We start from the raw sequence: 25,498 nt of genomic DNA, 5'->3' as shown, positions 1-25,498 counted from the left end.
TATTCTCCACTAAAAAAGAACTAGAGCTCTTTGGAGAAATTGTTGATTTCAGTACTAACTAGGGTGGGAAAATACAAAATGAATGTAGAACATCTTTTGTGTCAGAAAGTAACAAAGGGCTCAAAGAATGCCGGTTGAAAATACAAAATGAATGTAGAACATCTTTTGTGTCAGAAAGTAACAAAGGGCTCAAAGAATGCCGGTTCATGTTGAAAAGATACAAGGGGCTCCCACTGTCCAAACGTGGGAGAATGTGTCAGAATAAATAATGATAATAAAAGGTTATAACCCACTGAACAACACATAAATCCGTGAATTCACAATGATATAGATAAAGGAAAGGAAGGAAAGAAAGAAGGAAGGGAATGAGGGAGGGAGGGGACAAGGAACTCTTCCTTATGGAAATGCAGAAAGCCAACTAACAAATGTAGAAAGAATGATAGAATTAGCACATCACTATTTGGCAACTATTATAACAATAACTGATTCAGTCAAGAATCCTTAGTAGATGCTAACACTAAGTAGATAAAAGTTGAGGAGGAACAGGATATTTATACAGAGTTAACATCACCAGTCACAAAACAATTCAGTATCAGTTTCCTCCTAATATAACATCCAATATTATTACTGAGGGACATTTTACAAAGTAACTGTGCTCTTCAAAAATGTCAATATCTGATAAAGAACTGAGAAACTGTCCCTGATTAAAGGAGACCAAAGACACGTGACAAGTGAATACACTGTATGACTCAAGATTTTCTCTTATGATGACATAATTTTTCTTTTATAAAAGACTTTATTGAGACAAGTGACAAGATGTGAATACACTCTATGGATGTGATAATGTAATACATCATTGTTACTTTACTAACCAGGAGAGTTGTATGGCGGCTGTGTAAGAGAAACAGAAAATATTCATTTAAGTATTTAGGAGTAAAGGCTATCAGGTCTGTAATTTACTCTCAGTGGCTCTGGGAGAGGGAGGAAGGTGCATGGAGGAGGGAGAGGGAGATGGATAAATCAAATCCATAAAATGGTAACAGCAAATGGAATGAAAGGTCCATGCCATACAAGAACCCACTAAATGTGGGGCACCTGGGTGGCTCAGTTAGTTAAGTGCCTGCCTTCGGCTCAGGTCATGATCCTGGAGTCCTGGGGTGGAGTCCAGCATTGGGCTCCCTGCTTGGCAGGGAGTCTGCTTCTACCTCTGACCCTCCCCCTTCTCATGCTCTCTCTTTCTCTCTAATAAATAAATAAAATCTTAAAAAAAAAAAAAAAGAACCCACTAAATGAACCAGCCCTGACACACAGAATACCTACAAGATATTTTTTTTTAAAGATTTTATTTATTTATTTGACAGACAGAGATCACAAGTAGGCAGAGAGGCAGGCAGAGAGAGAGAGAGAGAGAGAGAGAGAGGAGGAAGCAGGTTCCCCGAGGAGCAGAGAGCCCAATGCGGTGCTCCATCCCAGGACTCTGGGATCACAACCTGAGCCGAAGGCAGAGGCTTTAACTCACTGAGCCACCAGGTGCCCCCCTACAAGATATCTTTTTTTTTTTTTTTTAAAGATTTTATTTATTTATTTGAGAGCAAGACAGTGAGAGAGAGCATGAGCGAGGAGAAGGTCAGAGGGAGAAGCAGACTCCCCATGGAGCTGGGAGCCCGATGTGGGACTCGATCCCGGGACTCCAGGATCATGACCTGAGCTGAAGGCAGTCGTCCAACCAATTGAGCCACCCAGGTGTCCCCCTATAAGATATCTTAAATTGAATTTTGTGTAATTACTTCTTCAGAAAAGTGACTGGAGGTTTAACTTAAATTCCGACCTTTGCTCTAAACATGGTTGAGATACTCTGAACCACCTGGGAAAGGGCCAAATCAAAGTACTTCTTCCTGTTTTATTTTGCACTTCCATGATGTAACCATCTGTTACCTCATCAACTAACAGAAGTGATCTGAGGGCATGTGATGTGATCAGCACTGGGTATTCTATGCAACTGATGAATTACTGAACTTTACATTTGAAATTGATGATGAACTATACGTTGGCTAACTGAATTTTTTTTTTTTTTAAAGAAGTGATCTGTCTGAGGCAGCTGGCCTGGTGGGTGCACTCTCTTTCTACTATGACCACTCCTCCCTTTGGAAGGTCTGGTAGTTGCAGGCTTGGTTGATGAGAACAACCATCACAGAGAAGGACCATTTTTCCATCACGGGTACGTGCAGTCATGTGAGACAGTCCTAGGTGGCACCCTAACTATGAATTTAACTTTGGCAGCAGCCTTTAACCATTGATTCTCACCCTTGTGCCATTCCTTCTGACCAGCCGGGTTCTTGACGATTTGTTCTTTTGTTGGCTCCTCTGCCTATCCCATTGTCCTTTTCTTTCTCCATAAATTGCTCCTGCTATCATGGTCACCCTTACGCACAGAATTCCCAAACATGTTACTGCTTTCTGTCTGACCAAGTCTTACCTTTCATCACATTCGTCCCACACAGTCTGTGCTCCATCACACTTGTGTTCTTGTACAATTCCTCCCTCACAGATGCTATTCTAACTAGTTAAATTTAAAGTTAAATCTCTAGTTAAACATTATTCTTACTTGTAAATGTAAATAATATTTTAAAGAGCTGCATGGCTCCCTTTCCCTTCTTGGCATACTCTCATTTATCTTTAACCACCTCATTTGGGAAGCCATCCTGACTACTGCCCTACTTCATCCCTACCCTTAGCCAGGAAGTTAGCTGTGCTCTTCAAAGTTTCTACCACACCCATTAAAACACTTACTACACTACCCACGTATCTTTTTCCTCCAGAAGACTACAGCCTCCTCCTGTGTCTTATCTCTGTATCTCCTGGGTCAATAAATGTTTCAAATAAATGAAAATTACTTCATAGTCCTACTTTCTGTCTTGCACTTCCAACTGCATCTCTGGTCCCTAGGATGACAAATACAACCAGGACACCTTTGAATGTGAAAGGAAGCACTTTTAATAATTGTGCTGGGACGATGGACATAAATGGTTCCAGGCAAACCAGAACCTTGGTCAAGTCACCCTTCCTGTTCAAGAATGTGCCAAACTTAAACCATCGCTTGTCCCACCAGGACACCCATTCTTCCAGAAATACTATTTTTTGTTAATAACACTACCATCCTTTCAGTAACTCCATGTCAAATGCTGGATTTATATCAAACTTCCATTTATCTCTCATATTCAGTTCCTTAGGCCTACAGATTTGAGAAAAGCTAACCAGAGGAAAGATGATAAAGAACAGAAGAACAGTGATCCAAATTGGATTTTGTTCTTCTGTTTAAGTTTCCACAGCAATCGTCCTAGCTCAGAGTCTCAATAATTACCAAAGCCAACTAACTGGTTGCCTTACTTCCAGCCTCTACCTATTCCAGTTCATTCAAAAATCCCCCCCAAATACATGTCTGACCATATCATTTCTGTACTCAGAAGCTACAGAATTCTGCCAAGAGTCACCCCAATAAAACACTCAAATGATTATGTGAATAGTTTAATTATACTTGTCAAACCCAACCCATATTATCTAAGCTTGTGGTTTTTATTATTTCCTTTTTCTAAGAATGTATCTTGATCATCTTATAACCTGCTTAAAAAAACCATCTATATCTAGATCATCTCTAAAAGATAAGAAAAACAAAAAAAGATAACTGTAATGCTATGCTATTATCCCATTGCAAATCATGAACAATTCCTTTTATCAAGTATCTAATCGGTATTAGATACTTAGTATTATTCCCACTGTCGCAAACTCTTAGAGTTGCATTGTGTGAATGAAGTTCCAAACAAGGTTCACACATTGCATTTAGTTGACACATCTTTTAAATCCCTTTTAATTGGAAGGTTTCCCCATCCTCCTTCCTTTTTTCTCACAAACTTTGCGATTTACTCTTGTGTGCTCTACAAAATTCTCTTTCTGGATTTTGTTGTTGTAACCCCACCACTTTCATTTAGAATGTGTCTAGTTCTTTACACATCCTACAAGTTGGCAGTTGGACCAGATTCGGGGTTATCACTAAATAGGCCTTAGGTGGCATGACACACTTTCAGGGTCATCTCAAATGATAACTTCTTTCATAACGCTCAAATTGCCTTTCCTGCCCTCTTCCAAAATAAACAAAAGAAACACAAAAACTGGACATTCTTTTTTCTTTCTTGAACTCCTCATGGCAACAAACACAAAGAAGCAGTTTACTATCTATACCTCTCCTATCACCAATTTGACTAGAAACTCCTCAAACCCCAAGGACAGTCTTATCAGAGTTTGAAACCTTTGGAGTCCCTGGCACAGTTCCTTAAATAGAGCAAACTTGCAAATAGGTACTACTTGGACTGAATTCCAGCTTTCTTTTTACCTTTTTGGGGGAAGTGATTAAGCATACAAAAACCTGTGGTTCAACTGCACAATTCCTCCCTGACAGATGCTATTCTGACATTAAACATTATTCTTACTTGTAAATGTGAATAATATTTTAAACAGATGAATGGCTAAAGGTGGTTCAAGCCACACCTTTATTTCTCTGTCAAAAATAGCATAAATAGAACATAATTAATATTTCAGGAAAAAGATACTATTGCTTTCATCATTTTATTTATATCTCATGGTGAATGTTTAATCTATTTCAGATTCTTTTCCTAATCCTAGATGACTAACATGAAAAGTAGCACACTGTAATCCTAAATAAAGACTGGTTATTTTTTAAAAGGGAAAATAAAATTTAAAAATAGTGGTTCAAGAAGTCAGGCACAGGGGTTTCAAGGAGGAAAATAAAGGGGCTACTTTCTACAACTCTCAAGGTTAACACCGTAGCAAATAATTGATACTCTTCATTTAAGAGAAAAGTTGTATCAGCCTACTGAATCTAATTATAGAGATTACAATGTATAACCATACACAATCAACCACAACCCAAGTGTTTCTAGTAAGTGCCAGTGAATATATTATTTTTAAGAATTTATACAATTCTTACAAAAGAAAAACAGGGTGCCTGAGTGGCTCAGTCAGTTAAGTGTCTGCCTTCAGCTCAGGTCATGATCCCAGGGTCCTGGGATACAGCCCCCCCATCAGGCTCCCTGCTCAGCGGGAGCTTGCTTCCCTCTCTCCCTCTGCCTCCTCACCACTGCTCATGCCCATGCTCTTTCTCTCTTTCTCTCTCAAATAAATAAATAAATAAATAAATAAATAAATCTTTAAAAAGGGGAAAAAAAAAACAATAGAAAAACAACCATTTAGGGCTATGGTGACTGTTTCTTACAGACTCTTCTAAAATATGCCCCCCACCTTTTAAAAGATTTTATTTACTTGAGAGAGAGAGAGAGATAGATTACAGAGGGAGAAGAAGAGGAGAAGCAGATTCCCTGCTGAGCAGGGAGCCCGATGGGGGCTTGATCTCAGGACCCCAGGAGTATGACCTGAGCCAGAGGCAGACGCTTAACCCACTGAACCACCCAGGTGCCCCTCAAATATGCCTTGTTTCTAACAAGTGATTTTTCTTTATATCTAATCACTGACTGACTTAGCAGCCTGTTCTTAAGATCAAGCTGCAAAATCTTCTAAGGGGTGTTGGTAAAGACATTACTTCACTAACAAAAGTTGCAATCACATAGAAACATAAGGCAAGTTTGGGGGTTCCATTTTTGTTTTTGTCACCTCAACTTCAAGGAAGGTTGGAAATCTCTGAGCAATCTTTACCAATGGCACACAAGCAATCACTAGCAGCATCCATCCACCCACCCTCCTTCCACAGGCACTTCATATTTTCTAGTCTTCGTCCCTCCCACAACTCCCCTTCTCATTCCCTTTTCCTTGAGTCTGACTCTTCAGGCTATAGCATGGGCACTTTTATAGATTAAGCCTTCCTGTGGGACTCAAGGCTTAAAAAAAGTTTTCTCCAATATCTGGCAGAGTAAACAAGAACATTAGTAATTGGAAAAGATCCACCACCAACAACTGCTTTTCCCTAAAAGATATAGTAGGAAATATATTTTATAAACCCCACAATTTTATTAATAAAAAGCTATCCTTTAACAAATAGTTCTGCTTTTATCAATCACCAACATCATTATTATTAGCAGGGTCTTCATTATGATGTTTAAATGGTCTACATGCATTATTTCATTTAATCTTCACAATAAACCTCAATATGACAAATGAAGAAAAAACAAGCACAGAGGGGTTAAGTAATTTGCTGAAGGGATAATTACAAATAAATGGCAGAGTTAGGATTGAACCTAGAATTCTCTGACTTTCAGCTTCTTGCTAGAGTGTGTTACTTTTCTAATTCTCTTACAGTTTTATAACTTTGATGTAAAAGGTCTATTATTAATTCATTCAATAACTGAATTTTACTGAACATCTGGCATTATGGTAGGCAATGAGATAAAAATAAAATCCAAAACAGACTGACATTATAAAATCACAAGAGCACTATTAACAGTTGAATATAATTAACACAAGCATCAATGTTACTTATAAATCAGTCTGAACTTGGTGGCTGAAAAGATTTCTGGGAGATTTCTATAGTAAAAAAGACCAGAAAAACAGTTACTTTCGAAAGAGAGGTGCTCATCACTCATTCACCTCCCTCTTGTTTCTCTATGTTCCCACAAAGGCCTAAGGGTTCTGACAGTTTTTCAGCATCAGTAACATTTTAAATAGTAACAGCAGTGTATTTCTGAGAAGAATCAGAAATGCTCCCAGATGAGATTTCTGGACTATGCAAACATTAACCAAAATTACTATTATAATACTAGAAAAAAAGCATGCCTTATCAACATGAATGGTCACCTGGGAAAAGTGCAGATCAGAAAGAGTGCTATAAAAGTGCCGGGAACTATGATCGTCCTTAAAGATGGTACGATCATGTTCTACCACTTACCACTTTCTAAACCTTGATTGATGCAAATTATTTTACAATTTAAATATTTTTGTTTGAAGCACTGGCACAAACACAAACACCAACATTTTAAATTTTAGTTCTTGCTACTTTTGACAACCTGTCTTAATCTCTTAACTACATTTAAAACTTCATATTATACATGTGGCAAAGGGTGATTCTGATGCCTTGGTTTAAAATTTCATAAAAACATCTTAAAGTACCTTTTAATAGAGACACTTTAGCAAGAGGTTCATTTAAGTCTTGCTCATCCATTTGGGCGTCTGCATGGGACAAAAAAGATAATTACAAATAGTAATCAGCTCCATCCTCAAGCTATCACTATCAAAATAAATAAATGAAACTTATACAATGATTGTATCTGGATAATTGAAATTAATTTTAACAATATACCCAGGATTCAAGGGAGAAACTTCAAAAATGGAGATTGCTTTTCCCCCCAAACATAAACTTTGAAATCTCCACATACATTAACCTGTACACCTAAACTGCTCAGCCAGTAACAATAACATCTGTAGATTTGCAAACATTAGGTTATAACTCACCTGTAGTGTCGTCACTACTTTTTTCCTTGCTCGGACTCAGAGTATCTGACAAATCAGATTCTTTTGCTTTTGCCTGGTTTTCTACCAAGAAAAAAATGAAAGTAGAATCTCATTACCACTATATCAGTAAAACTGCTTTAGGCTTTGAGTGCTCTAAATCTACTGATAAGCAAAATACTTTAAAAATTAACTGAGGTCACTGACTCTCTTACTTCTTCACCACTCTAGTCCAAAATGGAATGCTGGTTATTACACAGGGCTCATATTAAATTATAATGAGGATCATGTCTGCTGTGCAGAGGGCTGGGGCTTTTGTCAAGGCTGTCCACTGGCCAACTAGAAACAAAAATGAAGCAAGCTTTGCTAAAATATTCAGAGAACTGCAACAAATATAGCAAAATTCCAAGACAATGTGGACATTGTATGAAGATGATGCAAGGAAATGGCTCTTTTATATAAAAACACTAGTTAGGTTGCCTTAGCAACAGTTATACTCAGTAATATTTATATTTATATAAGACTCTAAAATCACAACTATTATAAAAATGACATTTAAAACAAGAAAAGCAACAGCCTTTTATATCTTAAAAAAATATAACTGTACCTGAACCACACTGAGAAAGACTTAAAAAAAGAAGTTTTGTGATTATTTGCAAGTGGTGCGCTGCCTGAGCCAATGAAGGCATCCTAGGCCTCGTTTTCAACAAGTTGCTCTCAAAACTCTTAACTATAAGCCCAGCAATTTATTAAAGATGACTGGCAATTAATTAGGCTGTAGATTCTTATCTATAATTGCACACCTGCATGTATTATGGCATGCATTAGAATAGCATTTAGAGTGATGGTCGTTTCTCTCACCAAATCTTATAGCATCTCCCCATTCTCCACTAGGTCTAAGCCAAACTTTACATGCCAGGATTTAGCTATAATTTGGTCCCTACATTAATTCACATATGAGCTCTGTTTCAGTCAGTCTAGCCTCTTTACAGGGCTGAGATATGCTGGCTCACTATCATCTCCAATTCTTTGCTTGAATTGGTATTTCACTAAACTCAATGACCATTCTCTCTGCTTGGCCTATTTCATTCTGTGAGATACAGCTTAAGCCCTACCACCTTTAAGGGAGTCTTCATTTCTTCAGCACGCTGCTCCTTTTTACTGTATATTCTCTGTGTCCTAGGACTTTATAATTAATAATCTATTTTATATCATTCTATGTATATTTATGTATCTTATTTCTTTAGTTAGATTATAAATTCTCGGAGTATATATATTTTTTTATAATGTTATAGCTGTTGTTTGAGGTAACACACGTCAAAAACTTAAATTATATAAGAATGTTCATTGCAGCATTGTTCATTATGGAATAGAAAATACTCAAGATATATTCCTTACTATTAAGTAAAAATAAAGGCTGTTAAAGAACAGTATGTATAGTATGACTCCAGATTGAAAATAGCTATATATTTAGCTATGAATTTTCAGCTGTACATATTTATTCAAGCCTGGAAGGATCCACAACAGATATACTCACTGTCATTTCTGGAGGTTGGGACATGGCAGATACTTACTAACTTCATACTGTCATACATTATTTGAAAATTTTTGTTAATATATATTGTTTTATAACCAATTAAATCAAGAGATATCTTCCAGGGGCGCCTAGGTGGCTCAGTGGGTTAAAGCCTCTGCCTTCAGCTCAGGTCACGATCTCAGGTCCTGGGATTGAGCCCCGCATCAGGCTCAATGGAATAGAGGCTCAGTGGGCAGCCTGCTTCCTGCCCCCTCTGACTGCCTCTCTGCCTACTTGTGATCTCTCTCTCTGTCAAATAAATAAATAAAATCTTTAAAAAAAAAAGAGAGAGAGAGAGAGAGATCTTCCATTTTAAAAGTGATCAGAAACTAAAACCATTAATTAATATTAAAATATATTTAATACAATATTAAAATATAACTTCTTACGGCTATTCCATTAAGAACATCCCTAGAATGTGTGGCTTAATTTGTAAAATAGGTGATAGATTACAAGAAGCCTTTTGCTTCTTTTCTCACTGCCATTTCTAGTCGAAGTCCAGGCCAACTGCTGAGAGACACACAGCTTAGATTAGAAGTGGAGTCGCTGACCATAGAGACCCATGGGAATCCAATCTATGACTTCTGGTGCACTCAGTGTGCTATAATCAGACATTTCTGAATGTTCCAGTTTTAATCACAAAGTTACAGTCTCAAAGAAGGCAGCCTAGTACATCTAATCTATACATAGATGGAAAAGGAACCACTCTGGGAGAATTAAAAAATGACTCTCTTCTGATTTTAATATTTTTGGCAATTTTATGATCAAGATATTAAGGTAAACCAAGAAGAACATATTTTCAAAAGTATTCTTCTGGCTTTGAAGGAACTTTAATTTTATATAGAGAGTATTAGCCATGAAGGTAACATTAAAGGTGGGACCAAATCTTCCATCAAGATCTTACTATAATATAAGTCCCATGAGAGCAGGGATTTTTGTCTGTGTTGTTAACTGCTATATCCCCATTGCAGAGAACAGTGTACGGCACATAGTAAGTGCTCCAAAAAAGAGGATGTTTGAAGGCACAAATCTATTTTGAGTAAGAAGAAAAGTCAAATCATGTTCTATCACTGGTATGTCCTGATAATACATTATTATATAGAGGCAAACCAAATCTATTCAAGAATGAAACACAGGACAAAACAAATGAGAGAGTATCTCTTTTCAAAATAGCCATTCTTTAGCTATGAAGTGGCACCCAACTTTCTTGTATCAAAACATGCTTGCTGGTTGATTTTCTATGCAGTACTTAATCACTAAGATCTATACCAATAGAATACAGAAGGAAACAGAACAATAGCTACCAACGTTCATACCAAAACTGTTCCCAAACTGGAAAGTCCACAACAAGGCGACTATTTTCACTAGGTCTCTGAGAACACATAATGATGGATGGGCAAAACAAACATTCTAGCCACAGACCACTTCCTACACCAATGGAACCATTAGTTGGAAAGAAAGCAAGAAGGGTCATGAGAATTAACATCTGTCAAATACCAGAATGCTGCTTCTTGCTTTATAAGCAACATTCATTAAATTCCTACAAATTCCGACAGTTAAATATTGTCGATTCCACTTTACAAATGAGGAAACTGAAGTTTAAAGAATACTTTGCCTGAGGGCATATAGCTAGCTAGTTAGTGGTGGAACCTAGAGTTGAAACCATGTTTTCCATGGTATTCTTTCTACTTCTACCTAAGGCTGCAGTAAACACACAATGACTGGTAGCTGAGTTAGGGTTTAAAAAGAAAGTATACGCAACCTATGATTACATTTTGCATTAGGTGAAATATCTGAAAGAAATACTAAGACTTATAATACCTAGTAATTGGCAATCTCTAGCAACTGTTATTTTCAATACATAAAAAAAAAAAATTCTATCAAAAACATCATCCAGGAAAGCCTTTTAAAAATAAAACAACTTAGCCAAATCCTAAAGAAATACTTTATAGCCACATATAAAGGATTTAAAATGTAATGTTTCTCAGGCATCTAATTTCTTACAAGGATTAGTATACCTCTCTGTACATTAACTGTGAGAAATGCTTGTAAAATGTTGATTGCTGACAGAGAAATCTCTGGGTTTATAAAACTTAGATCTGTATTATCATTCTTAAAGGATGTATTTTATTCACTTGCATGGACTTACTTGCTGTAATTTATTTAATAAATGCCTTCATTACTGGACATTTATGTTTTCTTCTTTTTGCTTTTAAAGCATTAAAGCAAATACCCTTGCATATTTGTCCAATTTGTTTCTTAATATAAAAACCCAGAAGTGGAATTGCTGGATCAAAATGCAGGCTCTTTAAAGCTTTCAACACATATTTTATAGCCAGGTTTCAAAAGCAAATCAGTAAAGATGGCACAAAGCTTTTTCAATAATGACATCACATAATTTCAAGCAAATACATTTTAATTCGGAATGCATTAAATAGAAGAATTAAAGTAGCAAGATATTTTTTTAAAGGACTGATTTTTTTCCTAAGGCTCTACTTTCACTTTAGTGTGCTGGCTATTCAACTCATCTGAATAGGTATTTGGGTGGTGAAGTAAAAGCTATGTTAAAATCTGCTCTCATCTCACTTTAATTAGATGAAATAAATTGCCACATGTACTAAAAATAGTTCACTGCTCTGAAACCCAATGCCTATTTGCCAGAACAATATTAGTGATGCATATTCTATGCATTCTTTCCCCAAATATGGCATCTGCCATGCACAAAATTCAGAATGGAAGCCACCGGATACTTGAAATAACATTCTCCTTTTAAATATTTTTAAAAGCCAAAATGGATCCAGTTGCTTTCATAAAACAGAATGTACTGAAATCGAGTATTCCAAACTTTTATCACTCATTGTTTTAACTGACCAAAAAGATTGTGAATCTACTTATAAACTTTACACTGGTAGGTTCTGCTGAAAGTCCTAAAATAATAATGAGCATATCACACCAAACTTATTTGCCCGATTTCCCTAATGCGTAACAGTGACTTGACAATATAATGCTTTAAAACACACTTTTCTTCTCTAACAACTGTAACAGAAGAGAATTAATAGAATAAACTATTTCAGACAATTTTAAGACTACCCATTATAAATATAAGAAGATGCTACATAATCACTTTTGTTTAAATCAAACTGATATGCCAAAATTAAGAAAATATTAAATTTCATAAGGAATATTATGGTATGACAATCACAGAAGTAGAACTAAAAGCATTTTTCACCTGTTGTTTCAAAAAAGATTTACACTGTATTTAATTAAAATTTTATATCAAATATAACAAATACCAAATATCAAAGCTGAAAATAATGCTAGAAGTGAGAAAGACTGAAACACATCTTTTAAAACCCAACGAAACCAATATAAAGCACCTAAAAAAATACATGTATATACCCATTTAAAAAGAAACTTTCTAACTAAGATATCCTTCTTAAGACAGAACTCCCAACTATTTCATATTGTATGATACTGTTACTGGATTGCCATCTGGGAGCTATAAGAAATAAATTGATGGTTAAAATACTATGACCTTGGAAATGTACACTAACCTCCATTATCCAAAAGAGTGGTCAAAACCCACAGAAAACCCACAGTAAACAAACCTTTTGAAAGCTTTGTTTCTTCTACCACTTTGGTTAGATGCCCCTCGACGATCAGCTTCTCTGCCAAAGAAAACAAACGTTACTATCCAAGCCCAAACCGAGTAGCATTTCCCTGAGCGGGGCAGTGTAACACATTCCATGACCAAATTTAAAGATGATAATATTACTCCCATGACTAGGCTTGTACAAAAACCTGAAGCTGGAAGGAGAACTAAGAAAACTCAAACCATAATAGAGCAATGAGATTAATGAAGAAATTTGGAGGTATGGGGACTATTTGTCTTTTGTTTTCATTAGTTTTTACCTTATCTAAAAAGCCTAGACCGTGTTAAAAAAAGGACTCAGAACAAAGAAATCCTCTTTAAATCAAGGATATGAAGTTGAAATAAAGGAATTCTGAGAAAGTATTTATTTAAAGAAGCACTACAAATTATGTTATACCAATAGTTTACTTTTCCCTATTGATACAATTTAGCAGAGATGTATATATGACATGCTTCAGTAAAATGATTCATTTTTAAAGATATTAAAGCAAATACTGTTTTGTTTTATAGGGGATTCTCTATAAATGTATCATGTAGCTTCTTTATAATTTATTTAAATTGAGATCTCCATATTCTACATTTCATTGACAAGGATATCTATTCTGTATGTCCCCTTATTTAATCCTGTATGTCAGTTGGTCTCCTTGAATTTATACTTTTGCTGTATGTGAAGTCATTTCTCTATTCCTTCACTCTTCAAGCCAGTGCACCTTGGTTTATGCCCACCACTCAATTACTGAAAACTGTTCCAAGATCACTATAACCTCCTCTCTGCCAAAGGCCATGGCTCCTTTTAATAACTTTCATTTCATATAGGCTCTTTGTGGTGTGTGGCACTGTTTGCCTCTGCTCCTTAAAATCTTTTTTTAAACGTCAAAGTAATAAATTTAGATAATTTTAAAAGGCAGTCCTATAAGATATATAATGTAAGCTGTCCTTTCCATCTTCTGTCCTACTCTACTCCATTCTTGAAATTCACTTCCTAGAAGCAACAATTTTTTTTTTTAAGAAACAACTTTTAATTTCAAGCCATTTCTTCTGATATTTCCATTTATATTTCTAAATAAAATACTGCTATTTCTTGACTTTTCCATTTTAGACACTATTTACTGACAATCTCTTACAGATGACTAAAAAAGGACTCAGAGTCCTTTTTTACTATCATCCTCCTAAGAGAGTTACATTTTGTCCACCTTTACTCAGTATGTGTATTATGACTATTATTTATATTTGAATCATATAATATGCTACAATCATATTTTTCTGCTTGTACCTTCTTATACAACATGTAGTGATTTTTGGAGCTTGCAATATCTTGTTTTATTTTGCTAACTTTTTATATATCTACTTAAACACAGCCCAAGTTCTTTTTTTTTTCCTTTTGCCCAAGTTCTTACAGAACCATAAAAACTTTCAATACTGTCCAATGTATCAGGTAATCCATTATATTATATATCCCTGTCTGTCCCTTCCCCCAACCCTTTAATCTTCCTGCTCCAGTCTGGGCTATATCCAAAATTCCATACCCCCAGAATCCAAATGTTTCTCATCCTGTTTTATTTCCTTGTTTTAGTATAACATATCCTGCTAGTTTCCTGAAAGGGAGATGACAGAATGTTGACTTTGACTCCTTTGACTTTGTTTCTCTTTGTTCCTCTGATAATGTTAGTGTTCTACTCTCACCTTTGACTGATGGTTTGACTAGATACACAATTCTACAGGAAAAAATTTTCCTTCAAAATTTTGAAGCATTTTTCCACTGTCTTCTAGTTTCAAATGATGGTGAGTCCTGTTCCTCAGTATGCATGGTAGATACTTCTGCTCAGCAGAGCCTGTTGTGCTTATCCTTTCTGGGCACCTGGGGGACTGCATGTTCCAAACACCCTAGTATTAAGGGCAGTCCACATAACTGGTTCTAGCCAGGGCCAAGGCATTTAAGAAAGAGTAGTAGTTTTCTATACTTCTATCCTCCCCCCATTCTAGAAACCATGTGCTGAGATGGCATAATTCTTTATCTTAAGATGGTGAAGGCTCCATGAACTTAAAGCTCTGAATAACAACACGGAAGAGTGTTCTCTCCTCCACCATGGACATGTAGCATGAGTGCAAAATAATATTTCTTTAATTAAGCCATTTAGATTTCAGAAGTTTATTTATTGCTATATTATAATTTAGTTTATGACTAATAGACTATGAGATCCTTTGTTTCTCTTTGGCAATTTTCAGAATCTTGTCTTTATCCCTGTTGTTCCTAAATTTCATATATTCAGAACATGGCCTCTTTCTTTCTTTCTTTCTTTTTTTTTTTTTTTTGAGGTGAAATTCACATAACAGAAAATAATCATTTTAAAGAGAACAATTCAGTGGCATTTAGTACCTTCACAATGTTATGCAACCACAACCTCCACCCAGTTCCAAAACATTTTTAACACCCCAAAAGGAAACCTCATGCTCATTAAGAACTTACTTCCCATCCGCCCTTCCCAGCCCCAGCCATCACTCATCTGCTTTCTCTCTGTGATTTCCTATTCCGGATATTTCATATATATATATATATATATATATATACACACACACACACACACACACACACACATATATACATATATATATGTATGTGTGTATATATATATATACACATATGTATATATATATATACACATACATATATATATGTATATATGTATATATATATATATATACATACCATCACACAATATGTGAATTACTGTGTCTGGCTTAGTGTGTGTATTCTAAAATATACTGTTGCATGTTCAGTGTATCCTTTCAGTTTAGAAGCTCATTATCTTCAATTCTGGGGATTATCTTCTATTCTGTTTCACTGATAAATTCTTCTCTTTTTTATTCCTCCTCTTTTCCCCCTCTCTCCCTTCCCATACTCTGGAAATCTTATTATTCAGATGTTAGATCTCCAGGATCAGTTCCTTAATTTTCTTAAATTTCCTCCCCCTTTTTTCTTAAATAAAACCTCAAGCCAGCTCTTGTCTTTTGTGCTGTATTTTCTGGAACACTTCCTCTGCTTTCTCTTCTAACACCAACTCAAAAAGATATATGCACCCCCACGTTCACTGCAACATTATTTACAGCAGCCAAGATCTGGAAACAACCTAGGTGTCCAATGATACATGAATGGATAAAGGAATTATATATATTAATCAGCCATAAAAAAGAATGAAATCTTGCCTTTTGGGACAACATGGATGGACCCTGAGGGTATTATACTAAGTGAAAAAAAAGAGAAAGACAAATACTATATGATCTCACTTATATGTGGAATTAAAAAACAACAAACTCATACATACAGAGAACAGATTGGTGGTTGCCAGAGGCAGGAGGTGTGGGGTGACAGAATTGAGGGGAGGGGATCAAAAGGTATTTTTAAAAAAAAAAAGGCCTTAGGCATAATATAGGACACAAAAGCAGTATGTGAAAGGACAAATAGATTTGACCTCATATAAATTAAAATTTTCTGCTCAAACTCACTATAAATACAGGTAAAGGGCCAGTGACAGATATGGAGAAAATATTTGAAAAATAAAGAACAGATAAAAGGTTATTATTCATTCATTCATTCATTCATTCATTGAACAATTAATTAGGGGGTACTACTATGTGCCAGATACTCTCCTAGGTGCTAAAAACATTAGAATGAACAAATGACAAAATTCCTGCCCTACTGGTTCTTACATTCTAATGCTATCATCACTATTGAAATTATTATTATTATTATTATTATTATTATTATTTAAGGTTACATTCTTAAATCTAGTGGCCTGTAATTAAGTAATTGAGGAAAAGGGGCACCTGGGTAGCCCAGTCAATTAAGCATTTGCCTTTGGTTCAGGTCAGGATCTCAGGGTCCTGGGATCCAGCCCTGAGTCAGGCTCCTTGCTTAGTGGTGAGTCTACTTCTCCCCTCCCTCCCTCCCTCCCACTAATGCGCTCTCTCTCTCTCAAATAAATAAAATATTTAAAAATTTTAAAAAAAATTTAAGTAATTGAGGAAAAGAACACTTTAAAAAAACATTTCTGGGGGACCTGGGTGGCTCAGTCAGTTAGATACCCAACTTTTGATCTCAGCTCAGGACTTGAGCTCAGGGTTGTAGGTTTGAGTCCCGCACTGAGGTCTATGCTAGGCCTGGAGTCTTCTTAAAAAAAAAAAAAGTTTCTAACCACTGGTTCTCAAACTTGGAGTAGACACCTCAATTCTTTGGGAGCACTAAAAGTCAGAGGCCACTCTGTGACTCAGAAGAGAACCTCCGTGTAATCATAAATGCAGGTCTTCTTTTTTTTTCTTTTTTTTTTTTTTTTAAGATTTTACTTATTTATTTGACTGACAGAGATCACAAGTAGGCAGAGAGGCAGGCAGAGAGAGAGGAGGAAGCAGGCTCCCCGCTGAGCAGAGAGCCCGATGTGGGGCTCGATCCCAGGACCCTGGGATCATGACCTGAGCCGAAGGCAGAGGCTTTAACCCACTGAGCCACCCAGGCGCCCCATAAATGCAGGTCTTCAAAGAACCATTTGACTTGGTACAACTGAAAGATAAAGGATTTTCTTTCTTTTTAAAAACTCCCTCTTTTTGAGGGATATTCTAGAGAGATAATTGTTCATTTTCTATTTTAAAACTATACTTTAGAAAAAATTTTATTCATTTATTAGAGAGGGAGAGAGAAAGTGCACATGCACAAGTGTGAGGGGAGGCAGAGCAGGGAGTGTGATGCAGGGCTCATTCCCAGGATCCTGAGATTACCACCCCAGCTGAGGGCAGACACTTAACTGACTGAGCCATCCAGGGACCCTAAAGCATACTTATTTATTGTGGAAAATAATAAACATAAAGGGACACAAAACACAAAGGTACAGGCTAATAAATTTTTTTTAAAAGCAAATGTTTATATGGCTACATCTCAAATCAAGAAACAGAACCTAACCACAACCCCCTAAAGCTTCCCACAATTCCCTTTCCAATCAAAACCCCATAAAGGTAACTACCATCTTGACTTCATGGTATTTAATTACTTGCATTTCTTTGTAGTCACACTACCCAAATGTGCATGACTAAATAATATAATTGTAAGGGTTTTGAACTTCACACAAGTGGAATATTACAGTGAGTATTCTTTTGTGTCAGGCTTCTTTCATCAAATATGCCTCAGTGTGTATTTCTCCATTTGCCTACTAACGGACTTTTGGGTTATTTCCAGTTTTGAACTGTGAATAATGCTGCCATGAACATTCTTGCATTTGCATACGTTATGCATAGGCATTTCTATAGGGAACCTCCCAAGGGGTATAACTGATGGGCACAGTAAGTTTGACATTGGAGAACCATCACCTAAGCATTTAGTTTAGTCAGAAAACATTTGATAGAGTTGCAGAAACTGTCAAATGTGGTCAAAGAACGAATAGAACAGAACCAAATTTATTTCTTGGATGATAAAAATAAATTATGTACTAATTATATTACTACATGGCACAAAATAAAAATAAAAAACAACGCATTCAAAAGAAGTAGAAGCAGCACAGGTATACCTACACTGGATTAAATTCTTTATGCTAAAGAGCTACTTTCCTCACATGACAGCTACAACCAGTTGAAAGCAGAACATAAACTCAAACAGCACTACCAGATACTTAGCCAGCTGCATAGGGGTCTTAACTGACAGAAGAGAAGAGCAGATGAATATAAAAGAACTATATAATGTGTTATTTGTAACAGCCAATCTGGAAAACACCTTAAAGTCTCAAAGTTAGGTTTCATTACAAAAATAATGTTATCACTTGGGCATCAAAATTATGTTCTGGGGAACAAATTTTCTAAATGGCATGTGTACTAGTAATTAAAAAGCTAAACAATCTTTAGAATGTCATGAATATGTTACTTTAACAAGAACGATAAACCTCTATCAGTCAGCTTTTACTGCCTTGTGACTGGAGCTAAAAAGGGGAGAAAACAAGTTACTTCAGCAAGAAAGCTCCTACTAACACCCTTTCTAACTTCCCCACCATAACTTTTGGACCTACTCATGAGCATGTGTTTTTCTGAGTAATTGCAGGCATTATTCAGAGTGCTTAGTAAATATTATCTCATTTAATGCTCACAATAATCCAGTGAAGTAGGTACTACCATCCCATTCTACAAATGAGGTTTAAAGAGGTTATACTGCGCAGAGTCCCGCTGCCAGTGAGAGACCAAACGAGAATTTATATCAAGGATCCTCTGATCCAATTCTAAACATCATAGATAAAAATGAGCTATAGTCACTCCAAAGGTCATTAAGGGGAAATACGGCAAAGAAATTGAGATTAGAATTAATGTCAAATACAATCAAAGTAAAAATGAACAATCAGCATTCAACATCAAGCCAACCATTTACTTCCTTCACAAAGTAGCAGTTAACAAAGTAGAAAAAGAACTTTAGAACCTCACAAGGGAGGCCTAACTTTAATAATACATACTTTCACAAGGTTTTATTTCTGCAATAATTTAAATAAAATTAGTTAAAGCAATTCCTGCTATAGGAATTATAGTCTGCTATAGTCTGCCTTGTTATAAAAAGTTTCAGAAGCTATGTGTTCTAAAACCCTGAGAATAAGGAAGAACAAAAGAGAAAAAAAATTGAGAATTTTTTTAGAGCAACAGGCAGATTTTATTTTTTAATTTAACTTCAATCAATTAACATATAGAGTTATTATATTAGTTTCAGAGGTAGAGTTCAGTAATTCATCAGTCCTATATGATATCCAGTGCTCATTACATCATGTGCCCTCCTTAATGTCCATATTGGTTAGCATGGGGGTATTTCTACAAAAACAACTGAGAATTAAGGACAGACTGAAATTAGAGGAAACGAACCAATTTCAAGAATACAGAAACAGATCTTTTTTAAAGAAAGGAACAATCTACATGTCAAAACACTGTTGGTGGGGCGCCTGTGTGGCTCAGTGGGTTAAAGCCTCTGCCTTTGGCTCAGGTTGTGATCCCAGGGTCCTGGGATTGAGCCCCATGTTGGGCTTTCTGCTCACCAGGGAGCCTGCTTCCCATCTCTCTCTCTGCCTGCCTCTCTGCCTACTTGTGATCTCTGTCAAATAAATAAATAAATAAAAATCTTTAAAACACAAAACAAAAAAAAAAAACCCCCAAAAAACACTGTTGGCATAAATTTAAGACTATCTTCCATGCACTTATACAGGGAGAAAACCTGGTAGAAATGCTGGGAAGTTAGCCAACTGGGAAAATGACTGGCATAAACACACACAGAACAAAAATCCTCCCATAGGTCCTAGATTGGACAATCACTCTGAATACAAAGAAATAAAGAATTTAGCAACATCTAGTTTAAATTCAAGAATTTTCCTATGGGGTGACTGGGTGGCTCAGTCGGTTAAGTGTCTGCCCTCAGCTCAGGTCTGATCCCCAGGGTCCAGGGACAGCCCTGCATCAGGCATCAGGTTCTCTGCCTAGTGGGGAGCCTTGTTTTTCCTTTTCCCTGTCTGTTGCTCTGTCTACTTTTGCTCTTTCTCTCTGTCAAATAAATTAAAAAAATCTTAAAAAAAAAAAAAAAAAAGCATTTTCTTATAATGGGGACATAAGAGCACGGAACTGCCTTCTATTCTTTGTCATAAATAAACTGTTCTGGTTTAGAGAAATAGAAGTTTAAAAAATGAAAATTTAAAAATCTGTTTTGAGTAGAGTACTTAATTAGGCTTATTCCTGAGATTGTTCAGAGGTTGATCTCATAGGGTGACGGAAAGTAAACAGTCACAGAGCAACACTGATTCAAAGCATTACTCTAAATAAGGCAATTTTTATGTGAGAGCAAGGCCCTAAAGAAAAGAGGGAATAAGACAAACATACAGATAATGACTGTAATTTCAAAAGGGGAGTCTGAGGTGAGGAGAGAATTTTTTTTTTTTTAAATCAGGAAAAAGAAATAACAACACATGATATATTAAGAGAATTAGATTCTTGCCTAATAATAAAAACCATTAAGTCTCCTAGTAACCGTGGATTAAGATTACAAAGACATCAAGTTTATTTCAGGGCACTTGTTAACTTAATCATCAAAAGGAAGATGCCTTCTGGGGTGGAGACAGTTTGCTTATACAAAGCACACCTCAGAAGAAAGTTTCTTTGGTACCCGGCTGTGATGCTTCCGGCCTCACTAAACAGTGGCAAAAGGAATTAAAAGTGTAGGCAGCAGTCCAGTGAAGGGAATCTTTCACTCTGTGCCCATGAAGTGAATCTCTACGTCCTGAGATTCTCCACCTTTTACCATTTATCTTTGCACTCAGCATATAAATTAATCAAGTGACAGAGTTCACAGGATACATATGAAACAGATTTAGAGGTACACAATTTGTTAACTCAAAAAGCATCTTTAGCAGAACACAACAGTCTCAACTTATCTGTTAAGTTTACATGGTAAACTTATGGTAAACCTTGAGTAACTAAAATTTGCAGGGAACATGGATTGTGGACTTCTGCTTAAATCAAACTTCATGCCCAAATCCCCGAAGAGAAAATATTGCTAGAGCTTTTTAGCAAGTTTTATTAAAGTTACTTGTTAATTCTAGATTTTATATGGCATATTTTTACACAGAAAATTTACTTCACAGCCCTGGAATTATGCAAAAGGTTATATTTAAAACTGTTAAAATCCAATCTCTCTGCCAGGATTAAAAGCTTTTCTCCTAAAAGAGAATTAAAAAGAAACACAGTTTCTTTTACCATAAAAGGAAAACAAATTGAAATGTGTTCCAACTCCTTTAATTTTGTCAAAATCACCTTATAAATGGAGACAGCCAACAATTAAATCGTTCTCTTATGGATTCACATATGCAAACTGAAAAAAAATCTGTTAATATATTAAAAATAGACATGATGAATCCTATGGAAGTGAATTGCTTTGTGTTTTTTTTTTTTTTCCCAGAGAGAGAGAGAGAGAGAGAGAGAGAGAGAGGATGGGGAGGGGCAGAGAGAGAGAGGGACAGAGAGAATCTGATGCAGACTCCACACCCCAGCACAGAGCCCAACATGGGGCTCAATCTCACAGCCCTGCAATCGTGACCTGAGCTGAAATCAAGAGTTGGCCTCTTAATTGTCTGAGTCATCCAGGCTTTCTAATTTTTAAAACACAAGGTGAATTGGACTATATAACAAGCATGGTAAATAATGAAATCTAGGTACTTAACATGTGCTTTTTAAAAGACTGGAAATAAGGGGCACCTGGCTGGCTCAGTTGGTAGACCATGCAACTCTTGATCTCAGGGTTGTAAGTTTGAGCCTCATGTTGGGTGGAGAAATTAATTAAAAATAAAAAATCTTGAAAAAAAATAGAAACTGATAATAAGAATATGAAGTGTCACTTCTCACTGAGTATAAACTTCATGTTCAAAATCATAAATCAACTCAAGATGGCTATCAATGAATGGCAAAAAAGTTTGTGTAAGATTATAATAAAATAATCCAAAATTTTTCAAAAGTTCACTTGAGTATGATTTTTGCTGAATTTGCCTTACTCGCCATAATACTTATTAAACAACAATTTCTATACTGGCAGCTTGTTACAAAATAATGAAAACATCCTTTCTGACAAATCAAACCAGAGTTAACTCTTAATATGCAACCCTGACTATCCAAATTTAAGAAGCCAACATATTTGGAAATTTCTGAGATACAGCCTTAATCAAACCCTTGCTACTGGTTACCAAAACTCAGGAACTGAACGGATTCAGGTAATGGACTATATTCCTAGCTACGAGAACTTACAGTCCAAACTTCCTCTGTTTGCAGTTTGGGACCCAATGGATTCAGACATCTAGGAATACTTGTATTTTATTTTTTTGTTCTTTGGTTCACTCTCTGTCCATAAGAAAAGGATTTTATATTATCATTTTCTCTTCTGTACCACATTTAACATTTTCCCCATGCTATTACATAGTTCTTATAATTTTATTAGCTAATATCCCCATTGAGAGGCTTGCTGTAATTTACATAACTTTTGCTGTATATCTGAATGTTTACTGGTCCATTTGCCTCTCCTATGACACAATAAAAATCTCCAATCTTTTTCTTAAAGATTTTATTTATTTGTCTGACAGAGAGAGAGAGCGAAGGAGAGAGAGCACAAGCAGTGGAAGCAGCAGGCAGAGAGAGAGGGAGAAGCAGGCTCCCTGAGAAGCAGGGAGCCCAATATAAGGCTTGATCCCAGGATCCTGGGATTATGACCTGAGCTTAAGGTTGATGCTTAACTGACTGAGTCACCCAGGAGACCCTCCAAATATCTTTTTTTTTTTTTTTTAAGATTTTATTTATTTATTTGGCAGAGAGAGACACAGCAGGAGAGGGAAGAAGCAGGGGGAGTGGGAAAGGAGAAGCAGGCTCCCCGCTGAGCAGGGAGCCCAATGTGGGGCTCAATCCCAGGACCTTGGGATCATGACCTGAGCCAACAAGGCAGTCTTTAACAACTGAGCCACCCAGGTGCCCCCAAATATCTTTTTCTTAATGTAAGACAAACATCATTCTGTATTACAACTACAGCTAAATATTTTACAATAATATTTTAAAAGATTTTTGCAAATTGTAACTTAGTAGGTCTTTTTTTTTTTATAGTTCTCTGTTCTTATTTCTTTGGGCTCAAAATACAAATCACAAAAACTTAAAATAAAACTAACATCAAAAAATGATCATATGCAATAAAACAAGTATAAAATCCTTCTAAAGATTTGTATTTTAGACTATATTCTGCTTTTAGTTGGTTTCAGTGGATACCAATTATTTTGCCCCAAATCCCTGTGCCAATGTCCCATAAAAGTGAAATTTCATGATCAGAAGATAACAAAAACACGGACTAATCTTTGCATTATGAAAAAGTTTTAAAGGACAAAGAAATATGCTATTAAATATTTTCCTCAAAAAAATACTTTTATTTATTAAAGTATTTCCTTCAAAATAGTATTAAACTGACATTCAACATCATAATCTCTAAAATGGACAAAATAGAAGCTCTTCTGAAACTATTAAATGAAATTCCAGGTTTCCTTAAGGCATTTCTGAGGAGTATAACATCTGATCCACTGATTTTGTCTGCTATAATTACGAGGTGTGACCCTTACAAAGCTCAAGTGCTCCTGAGACTGTGTGTGTGAAGAGGAGAGATAACCACATATGCTTGCACATCCAGAAGATGAGCTCATGAGCATAAAAACACGGGAAGTCATTCAATTCAAAAACAGAGCGAACAGGAAGAGGAAAACGCTCAGAAAGTATATTTTATATCTGGTAGGGAAAAGTATAGATGTCATCAATAAATCTTTATTACACAGTGACCTTTAATTATCACTAAGACGAAAAGAATATCACAACCTCAGGATTTAAGCAGCCATGCGATTTTCAAATAAGAGGGAATTCATGACACTTTCGCTCAGAATTCAGCAGAGGTCCAAATCCAAGCCAACCTATCCATCTCTATTAGTAAAGACAGCCTTCCCAAGGGTAGGCGGTTGATGTCAGACTGTAGGACAATCTATTGCTACTCCTCCGCTAGAAAGGTCCTGCTACCTTAAGGGCCATCTTCAGATCTGAGCGCCCAAACGAAATCACCGTTTTCATGGCTTTATTTAATCATTTAGGAAATTTACTTAAAAACTTCAAATGCAAACCTGTGATAGAACTAGAACTTAAATAAAACAGGCTAATGTTAATACTACCCCTTAAGTGTCCACACATAAAGTTTAGGTGCTTGACATTCCATTTTATTCCCTGCTCAACAATAATTTTTTTTTGGTAAAAGCTGAAACTTCCTTTTTTTTGGTGGGCAATATGAAATCTCTTTGAAGGCAAATGCCACAAAAATAATTTTCTCAAAAGAGAGAAGCCAAAACAATGTAAAAAGTACTGCTGCTGTCTGAAGATGGCCCTCTGTGCACTTCTTTGATAACAAACACATTGAGATCTTAATTTTTCCTCTCATTTTTCAATTTCTGCCCCTGACTGCATTAAAATCAATGTGAAAAATACTCTGTACTCACTCTGGCATTCTATGAATTGATGAATAAAAGTGCAGTCCCCGCCACTCTTTGAAAGCAAGTGCTCTAATAAAGAAAGAAACACCTTTAAGGATATAGTTTGTTGCTGTTCTTGAAAACCAACAGCAAACGTAGGAAAACGGAAATGTATTAACATGAGTGACTCTGAATAAGATTCATGAAAGTTTAATATATTTTTAATATTAACAGCAGAGATATTTTGGAGTTAAATAAAACTAAATGACTGAAAACTATAATTATATAATCATTGACTTGTACCCTGAATAGTTAGCTTTTAAAGGTACAGTTTCTATCCAAAGAGCTCAAGAAAACCATAGATAAATTGCTTTAAAAAGTTTTTCCCACTTTTAAAATACACCTTTCTCCATGAGTGTTTAATAAATACCTGTAAATAATTTTGAAATTTTATTATTTGTTCTTACTGAATTTTCAAATAACTGTTTTCTAACAGTCCTTCTTCAAAGCTATTCTTAGTTAAGAGGCAAAAGATAAATATTTTAAGAATACCATAAAATAATGCCTTAAAATTTTTAAGACACTGATGCAACATTTCAATTTTTAGACTTTCATTTCACAAATAACCTTTCCCTTTGAGTTATTTAATCTGTCCTTTATATACTCTCAAAATATTACATTGTTTATCTCTACCCAAATGACTAAAGTCAATGTCTATACATTTTAAAATAAGAGCCTGGAAAATGGTTTTGCTCAGGTCAAACAGAATTTGTT

At 35.8% G+C, this 25,498-nt stretch overlaps 1 protein-coding gene across 33 annotated transcripts in view; it reads right to left on the bottom strand.

Annotated features, from left to right (window-relative positions):
- SLMAP (sarcolemma associated protein) overlaps positions 1–25,498 on the bottom strand; it is a 138,950-nt gene that overhangs the window by 19,732 nt on the left and 93,720 nt on the right. For 18 of the 33 annotated variants that reach the window (XM_032868386.1, XM_032868384.1, XM_032868404.1 and 15 more), the window contains 4 exons: positions 24,752–24,814; positions 12,655–12,714; positions 7,474–7,554; positions 7,132–7,191 (listed from right to left, as the gene is read on the bottom strand). In XM_032868386.1, coding sequence (XP_032724277.1) covers positions 7,132–7,191; positions 7,474–7,554; positions 12,655–12,714; positions 24,752–24,814 — 264 coding nt within the window. Of the gene's footprint in view, positions 1–7,131; positions 7,192–7,473; positions 7,555–12,600; positions 12,715–24,751; positions 24,815–25,498 lie in introns of all 33 variants that reach the window. The other 15 variants (XM_032868392.1, XM_032868401.1, XM_032868400.1 and 12 more) reach the window with 2 other exon arrangements.

Source organism: Lontra canadensis, unplaced genomic scaffold (assembly GCF_010015895.1).
Source record: "Lontra canadensis isolate GAN:19392208 unplaced genomic scaffold, GSC_riverotter_1.0 scaffold35, whole genome shotgun sequence".
In the NCBI taxonomy this organism is placed as follows: domain Eukaryota; kingdom Metazoa; phylum Chordata; class Mammalia; order Carnivora; family Mustelidae; genus Lontra; species Lontra canadensis.
This window is presented reverse-complemented; position numbering and strand designations above follow the sequence as displayed.